At 42.0% G+C, this 9095-nt stretch overlaps 1 protein-coding gene across 1 annotated transcript; it reads left to right on the top strand.

The window, feature by feature from the left end:
- Positions 1-5934: 5934 nt before the first annotated feature.
- Positions 5935-8881, top strand: LOC115685183 (protein trichome birefringence-like 35). The gene is made up of 6 exons (XM_030610206.2): positions 5935-6354; positions 6513-6792; positions 7156-7327; positions 7498-7694; positions 7790-7939; positions 8433-8881. The coding sequence occupies exons 1-6, from the start codon at positions 6159-6161 to the stop codon at positions 8761-8763; spliced, it is 1326 nt and encodes a 441-aa protein (XP_030466066.1). The 5' UTR covers positions 5935-6158; the 3' UTR covers positions 8764-8881.
- Positions 8882-9095: the final 214 nt, after the last annotated feature.

Raw genomic sequence — 9095 nt, 5'->3', positions numbered from 1 at the left:
TGAAAACATAAGCGCAGTCACATACATTGATATGGTCTAGCATCCTCATCTGGCATTGTCTTGGTGCATGACCAGTGAGGCAGAAAATCTTCTCCGAATGACTATTTTCTTAACGTTGCAAACCGTCTTCAGTATTAGGCGTATTGTGTGCTCAACGAGTAGACCTATTAAATGGTCTTAAAACCCATATATGACCCATTTAAAAAATAAATGGATCAATATAACTTTGAAGAACCAATCTTAAATGGATCTTAAAGTTTTAAGTCTATTATCAATGAGTCTGAATGGGTTGAGTGTGGAACCCATTTCCAACCCACTCATTAAGCCCATCCCCTTTTTATAAAAATATATTTTTTAAAAATCGAATTATTTTATTTTATTTTTTTCTCTTTCTCTTTTCCGCCGGTGACCGGCCACGGCAACGGCCGGCCACCGGCCACAGGGGAGGAACGACCTTGCCACAGGTTGACGAGGCCTCGGGCTCGCCGGAATCGAGTGAGCTCAGCCTCGTCGGCCTGTGGCGAGGCTCCAGCCTTGCCAATTTGGCGAGATTCGAGGTCACCGGCCTCGGGCGAGCTCGAGGTCGCCGATCTGGCGAGGTCGAGCTCGCCTGAGGTCGGCGAGCTTGAGTCTAGCCACAAGCCAATGAGGCCGAGCTCGCCCGATTCCGATGAGCCCGAGGCCTTGCCCATCTAGCGAGACTCGAGTTCGCCGGCCTCGGGCAAGCTCGACCTTGCCAGATCCGACGAGGTTGAGCTCGCCTGAGGCTAGCTTAGCTCGGCTCGCCAAAATCGAGCGAGCTCGAGGCTCGCTTGAGGTCGGCGAGGCCTCGGCCTTGTCAGATCAGTGAGTTCGAGCTTCGCCGGCCTCCGGCGAGCTCATCCTTGCCCGTGGCCGGTGGCCGGACGCCAGCCGTCGTCGTGGCCGGCCACCGGCCAAAATAAAGGAAAAAATAAAAATAAATAAATAATTTTTAAAAAATTAAAAATTGGATTTAAAAAAATAAAAAATAATTAAAAATTGTATTGTATGAAAATGTTTTAGTAATATAATTTTTAAAAAAAGTCATAAGAAATAAGTTTTCCTATATTGAGTTACATATAGAAGTGTTTTAGCAATATAGGACTGGTCGGGTATGGGTCGGGATATTTACATTACAAATAAATGAGTCATAAACGGGTTAATGGATCAATTTGGGTCGGACCATTTATTACCCGACCCAAACCCGACCCGACCCACCCGTTGAACAGGTCTATCGACGAGGCGCATAACCATCAAGCCAGCCCACGCGAAGATTCTGAATCCTATTATCTTGTAGATTGAGTTCTTTTCGTGAGAGGGCGTGAAGACTGTTATTAGGATCCACATGAAGAACCTACGCCTAAAAGGGAGGCTGCTTACGAGTAACAGGATGATGCTGAGGAATGCAAGAAAGCCTAATCTGTTGACAGCCAAGAATTGCGAGTGTCCTACTGGGTAATTATCGGCCATGATGGAAAATCCTGAGGTGTGTGGATTTGTCGAAATGTCACCTTGGGTCGTGTCTTGCCAGAAACAACCTAAAGGGTTGACACTTGGAATGCCATTGTCGCGGTTAAAGACGCTACAATTATCATATACTATTTCTTGATATTCTTCTTCCAACCTTTTCGCTTCACAGGGAATGCGATACTCTGACCATTTGCATTTGGATGTAAGGCCCTCGTCATCATGGGTTCGATTTCACTCTAGAGAGAGCATTAACATTTGCATTCCTCGCTTTGGCTTCACAAAAGTTGTTCATGTTATCACTGCCTTCCAGGTTTTCCACTATGAGCTAAAAGGTCATATGCCGCCTGACCATTCTGGTTGAGAGAGTTCGCTTCTACTGCTGTACAAGACATCATGAAATTTATTGTCTGCCCAGATCAACGATCGAATGCATATGGGACTATATGAGAAGTCAACCCAAGATTAAACCAACGAGCTCGTGGAGATACAAAAGAGAAGACAATTATAGGTGCTTTATACTATAAGATGGGGCTTGTGCATTTCGACTTACCTCAGTTTGCTTATCTGTAGTTACCTAGGTGCAATATAGTGTCGCCATCATCGCTCTTCGAATTAACATACACATTATCTCCAACAGTCTCCACCAAAACCTTCAGAGCTTCCAAATTACTATGCTTCATGCATAAATGCTATATAGTCTCGCCATGCTCCATCTTATAATGTGCTGCATCAGGATTCTCTTGAGCTAGTTTCTTTAGAACATTGACTGTGTCTTTAACTATTGTAATGTGAAGAGGGTTCCCCATATTTGTCACGAGCTTAGCACCTATCCACATTTACGCTCAACAGTTTCTTCACTACTCCAGGATAACTTTTCGCTGTCGCGAGGTGCAGGGGCGATAATTTCCGGGAATTCAACTCTCCTGCAAGCTCGGGTTTTTGATCCAGTATCTTGTCAATGAATTTCTCATGTCCAAGCATTGCTGCTATATGTATTGGAGTTTCATTGTAAGACCACACGATACATCTATCAAGAATCAATGGACCGTCTATGAGCAAATTGAGCAAAGAAGCCACATCTCCTTCGGCTGCTGCGTTGTAAAGCCTCCTCTCCATTTTCGCTCGTAAAGCTTTGAAATGAATCCGGGCTTCATAATTGCGTTTCGCTTGTAGCATTTGATATAAGATGGCCAAGAAAGTCAACTCCTGCCGAATCAAACATCAACACCCTTAACGGAACCACCGTTTAGTTAACATTAGGAATTCTTTAAATTTGTTGAACAGATCATCAGCCCAAAAAGAAATTGTACGGACACGTAACTGATCAGTGAGAAGCTGTTCGATGCGAGTCGATGATCTTCTTCGATATGCTACCGCAGCAACTTGATGGATGCATAAGACTAGAATAAGTAATGATCAACGTGGCACATGTTATCTGAGTAAGTTAAGAGTCAACAAAGACTTGGTTATATTATCAGCTGAACCGGTGGATGGTCATTAATTTTCATGATTGACCTGTTCAGATCAACACAATAGGAATCCAAAGAAACTGAGAGAAACAGTGATTAGTTCTTTCTTTGAGGTAGATGGCTACAATGACTGTTGTATACATTCACAGAGGGTGTTGCATCTTTTACCAGCGTAGCATCCAGTCCAATGCCAACAACATTATGAAATTTAGTACATTTGCTACTTATGGTTGCGACACGTGCCAAACCGCGACCAAATTCTTTTGTACGTATACCATTAATTGCGATTTAGGAGTTCCAGGTTCATAGGGCCCAACAGTCAAGGAGAAGTGAGACAACTCAAATTATGGCCTAAGATCAGGCATTCACATATATAAGGATCGGTAACGGCCCAATCAAGACGTCGTACCGAAATATGACACTGGATATTAATAGAAGAAGTGAGGTGAGTGACGCAATGGAAACAAGGATAACGTGAATTGCCATTCGCAATACAAGTAAAACTTGCAAACACGCGTGAAGGCACAACATGCTTGAAGCTTACAAAGATTAACTCTCAGCATTATCCTCAAATTTCATTGAGGCCCCCTAAAGCCAAAGCCAAGAAAATTTCTCTTCCGAGAGAGATTCTCGCACTGGCTTGACCATCACAGGGTGCCCGTAGTATCAAGAGGAATTTCAGCCTGTTATTGGTGTGAAACTTAAATGCAACTCACAGTCTATCTAGCTCAACTAATCTTGTCATCATCAGCAACTTATATTAATTCGATAAAACAATAACTTCAAATGATATCATGTTATCTTAAAAGTTGGACCTACCACAGAAAAACGTTGAATTTATATGATTTTATGTATTCTAGTTGATAAATGGATAGCGCTTTTTCCACTCTTGCCATAGCTAAAATACTCTATAGTATAATGTTTTGACAATATTAACCTTTGTGGGTCTCACTTTTTTAAGCATTCTTCAGTTACATTTTTTATTTCTCTTTTCTCGCTATGCCACTTTTCCTTCTTCTCATTTATTTTACTGTTCTCTCTCTTTCTAAAACACCCCTCTCATGTCAATAATCTGTGTTGTAGCCCACATATGCAGAAACCTCCTTCTCACCCAACTAGTCCTCTTGCATCTTGATTTCTTCAACTCAAAAGCTCAACTGTTAATAAAAAAAACTCATATCCTATCTCTTTACTCTTCTTCCCGATTCCATCCCTTTCTTTCATTGTTATTCGTTGTCCCTTTTCATATGAAACTCTTTGATTGATCGATTAAAAAGACAGGAAAAACCCCATTGAAGATTCAGATTCAGGAGCTGAAGCCCTCACCCAAAACCTCATCAAGCTCATCAGCAATGTTTGCTTCTCTATCTTTGTCCTGTTGGTCCTAATTGTTAACGTCATTGCCGATTCGCCATCACCTAGCAGACTCCAGATCCATGGCTCGAATTCCTCCCACCTTTCTCACTAAATTGTTTACACAAACCGAAATGCCACCTTCAAGAATAACAATTTCATCATCAAGATCGGCGAGGATTTGCCCATCCTCGTCCTTGCAGTCTCTCCTACTTTTGCGTTGATCTCAGTTGCCGAGTTCTTGCTGCCGATGATTGAGAGGGGTTGAAGATGTGATTGCGAACTCGATCCTCAAGTTGCCCATCAAGTGTTTGGATCACCGTGTGCTGATAATCGTTAAGAAGTTCAATGCGAGAGCCTATAAGTCTATTGTGTTCCTAGGTATCAAACTCCGGTTAACGGTTCAAAAACCGATGAGTGCAACATGGCCTAAACAACTAGTGACAGCGACATACCACAAAAGTGAGTGTTTTCTTTTTTACAGATACTACCAAGCTTGAACCACGACTAGAATTAAGAGGGAACAAAGAGAAGTAGAAGGAGGAGGAAAATGAGACCCATAAGAAAATATAAAGAAGAAAATAAATTGGACACCACTGCCAAACAAAAAAGGATGATTAAAAAGTGAAACCCACAAATGTTAATATTGTCAAGATATTATACTATAGAATGTTTTAGCCATGGTGGAAATGGAAAAAGAGCGACCCTTAACTAAAATAATACAATATGATAAAGTAAACAATTGCTGCCTGTGAAGTGATTTATCTATCGAGATGTTTATAGATCGCTACATATAATTTTGGAAAGGTGCGACCTAGGTTCATTTCTAGGAAAGGCAACCCTGGACCTGTGGGATTGCACTTATCAATACAAAAAAAAGGAAAAAAAATTTATCTGAATAGCAGCATATTTGCCCTTATGGTCTACCAAAGAGTCTTAAAATTTTTATAGATAAGTGCACGAGAAATCTTATAACTTGTTGCAAAAGTGTGATAGACCATATGGTTATGATAGCCTTTTTTGCAATATTGCAGCCGCTAATCTCCAGAGCTGGGAGTTGCCCTACGGCAATTGCTTTTACTATGCCTGAATGCGTATCGCACTTTATAGTACGACATTTGGTGTCGTCTCGTTCCGACTCAAATTCGTTACCCAGAAATGAAACGTTTAAATGCGGTTTTGTGGTTCGATAAAACCGTATTCTGTGTGGGCAAAAAAGGGTGTTTTTTTCCCCCGTGAGAACATGCTGATCGTTCATATGTTTTCCTCAATATGGAACTCAAAACAAGAAAATGCAACTTCTTCGTTTATGGCAACTTTTCCTTGATGGAAATGCCTTGACTGGGAGCTTAACCAAATATCGCTAGTGCTATGCATTCTCTTCTTGTCATTAATCACCATCCAACCAAACATCAAACCTTGTCTCTTGCACGTTTCCTCATGAAGCGCCAATGAAGAAGAACAACCGACGGTGAGAGGGAGGACCCACAAATCATATGCGTTGTTCATGATCACCTGTTACAGTATAGGGAAAGGTTATCTTTTGCGGTCCAAATGGTAATGAATGCAGAGCAGATTGCATCCGCCTCGTTATTCTAATAGCACCACCCTAACATATTCGCACACCCACCGTTGACTGGACCCACACAGCATTGAAAATAGCAAAAAAATGCCTGTCCTTCGCCGTAATCGTGCACTTAAAGAGGAATCTGATGCGTGTGGTTACTGTCTCACAGTCTTGTTTAGTCGTTGCTCCCTCTAGTGGTCCTTATTGACCCTATATTCATTGAGAGCTCCGGAAACGCGAGCTCTTCTTGATTCTTGGGAATCTGCCACACGCTCACGATGCATCGATGGCATAGAAAGAAGAGTTCGTTCCCTTTTCTCGTGCTCCTCTTCCTCGGCTGCATCGTCTGTACGATTCTGTACAACGAAAGCAGCATCCGACAAATCCACCAAGACCCGGATCGAGTCCTCCAGAAGCAACCTCAGATCACCTACGTAAGGCCGAATCAATCAGCTCGAAGGAGCAGAGCTCCAGGTATACCACACTTCATCTTTTCACTTGAACTGGCAAAAGGATTTGTGGTTCTGGTGTTCTTTTTCCCTGTTTTTGGTAATTGGCAATGTGGGGATTTCGTTGAATTGATGTTTCGCATTTAAAGTTTGGATCTTTTTGTGGGTTGTTTATTGCCATAGGGGTTTTGGATAGATTTAGTAGATGCAACTCCACGAGAGAGTACAGTGGGAGGAAGATCAGGTGGGGTGAGGCTGCACTGGCGTCCGGTCGACGAAGGGTTGATTTGGAGAGGTGCAATGTGTTTTCGGGGAAATGGGTGCTCGACAACGGGTCGTTCCCGATGTACAGCGAGTCGGAATGCCCATACATGTCGGACCAGCTGGCTTGCCACAAGCATGGGAGGTCTGATTTGGACTACCAGTATTGGAGATGGCAACCTCATAATTGCAATTTAAAGAGGTAATTCCTTTGAGGATTTAGTCTATTGTGCTAGTTTTGATTGTGTACTTAATTTATATTTGCTTGGCTAGAAGAAGAAGCTCCAACTTTGATGTGATAGTCTGAAGTCTCATGAACGAGTATCTGGATAAGTTTGAAAACAGCTTGGTTGACTCTGAATTCTAAATGAGCAAATGTCCTTTTGTGGAAATCCAATTTTGACAAGTGTTTACAAGGAAATGATACACTCTAGGTATCACCTTAATTTTGTGTCCACAACATCAAAATGAGTTAATGGATGCGTTGTTTGGTATATAGTTGCAGTGATAACTGGACAGGTTGCCTTTTGGTTTGACTATGTTTGTGGTTGTTTTGTTTTAATAGATGGAGTGTGACTGAAATGTGGGAGAAGTTGAGAGGAAAAAGACTAATGTTTGTTGGAGATTCATTGGATCGAGGGCAATGGATATCGATGCTCTGTTTGCTGCAGTCGGCAACTTCCAAGGACAAAAGATCTATAACGCCTAATGCACCTCTTACAATCTTCAGATCAGAGGTAAAGCTTGTATTCTGGCATCACGGTCCATGGTCCCCGAGAGGCATTTTATTGCTCACTTTTGATTCTTGAAAGTGCATGGCAAAAGTTTATCTTCAACATTCTCTATAGGAGCAGGCAATTTTTTTTAAGTTCCTAAGGTAAGTTCTCTCGTGCCGGTTTGTTTCCAGGAATACAATGCGACTGTGGAATTTCTCTGGGCCCCTCTCCTTGTTGAATCTAACTCCGATGATCCAGTGAACCATAGGTTGGATGAGCGAATAATACGGCCGGATTCAATTCTGAAGCATGCTTCACAGTGGGAGCATGCTGACATTTTGGTCTTCAACACATATTTATGGTGGAGACAAGGTCCTGTTAAGCTTCAGTAAGTATGGCATTGGTGGAGCTTCTAGTTATGGAGATTTAGAATAGGAGTCTGATTGTATGTTGGCATAATATGATGTGTGATAATTGTTGCAGATGGAGTGATGATGAAAATGGCAATTGTGAAGAATTAGATGGTTTGGGCGCGATGGAGTTGGCCATGGAGACATGGGCAGATTGGGTGACCACTAAGCTTGATCCTCGCAAGAAAGTCCTTTTCGTTACAATGTCTCCAACACACCTCTGGTGTGTAGCGATCTTTTCTAATGTTACCCGTTACCTGATGTGCTATTTCGGCTAATCCAAGCATGAATATAAAAACAAACTTCAGAAATTGCACAAGCACTTCGCTTTTCCTTTCCTCGCTGATGTGTGGATAACATCAGCAAAAGATAGTAACGATTGCAGTTGTCTTGCTGAAGATATTAGTGAATTTTTCAAAAGTGAAATATTGTGCACGGAGAGAGCTGTTCAAGTTTTTTCAACATTTTACTTAATTTTCCAGCTCTACGAATGTTCCTTTAAAGCGAAACGTCACATATTGGAGAATGGATTGGGGCGCAGGAATACTTTCTAAGGAAAACAACAATAATGTTTGCATCAGTTTACACCTAACATGATAACAGAGGCATGTTTAGTTTGCCTGATGCCAAGTATTAGGAATGCCCATCAGATCTTTGTCGGCCTGTTATCAGTTCCATGACCTTTTATCTGATGTTTCTATCTTTTCTTAATTCAGGAGCCAAGAATGGAAGCCTGGGAGCGAAGGGAACTGCTACAGCGAGCAGGCTCCTATTGATGTGGAGGGCCACTGGGGAGCCGGTTCTGACCTGCCCACGATGCGCATGGTGGACCGAGTTCTCGGCAAGCTGGGTCCGAGAGTCTCCGTGATCAACATCACTCAGCTCTCAGAGTACCGAAAGGACGGGCATCCGTCGATCTATCGGAAGTTCTGGGAGACGCTGAAGCCCGAGCAACTGTCGAACCCCGCGAGTTACTCCGACTGCATCCACTGGTGTCTACCGGGTTTGCCGGATGTGTGGAATCAGCTATTGTTTCATTTTTTGTGAATCTGAGATGTACATCATTGAGCTTTACTGCTGTGTTTCTTATAGAATGGAGGAAGGAAATTAAAGTTCATTGCCACTCTCTCTTGAACAAATCAATTCATTACTTTATTAGCACTTCTTTATTGGGCTAATTCTTCTTTTACTTTAGTTTGATAAAATGAAATAATTTGATAAGAAAAACCAATTCGATTAAAAAAAAAACTGATTTCGGCAATAAAAAACATGATCCTTGTGTTTGTTTTTAGACATAGTACTAAAAGTAATAGTCATTAAATCACTAGCGATGCAAAGACAAACAAAAAATTGACAGGCACCACAATAAGCAACGGCCA

This window comes from Syzygium oleosum, unplaced genomic scaffold, assembly GCF_021117445.2.
Source record: "Syzygium oleosum isolate NSW1041296 unplaced genomic scaffold, Sole_v2.1 Sole_v2.12, whole genome shotgun sequence".
Lineage (NCBI taxonomy): Eukaryota > Viridiplantae > Streptophyta > Magnoliopsida > Myrtales > Myrtaceae > Syzygium > Syzygium oleosum.
The sequence above is the reverse complement of the archived record's forward strand: the minus strand, read 5'-3'. Positions and strand labels throughout refer to the sequence as shown.

Excerpts from the sequence above, each read along its gene's own strand:
- LOC115685183 (XM_030610206.2), top strand. The coding sequence starts at position 6,159 with ATGCATCGATGGCATAGAAAGAAGAGTTCGTTCCCTTTTCTCGTGCTC. Across the intron at positions 7,328-7,497 it reads TTACAATCTTCAGATCAGAG|GAATACAATGCGACTGTGGA; the intron begins GTAAAGCTTGTA and ends GTTTGTTTCCAG. Across the intron at positions 7,695-7,789 it reads CAAGGTCCTGTTAAGCTTCA|ATGGAGTGATGATGAAAATG; the intron begins GTAAGTATGGCA and ends TAATTGTTGCAG.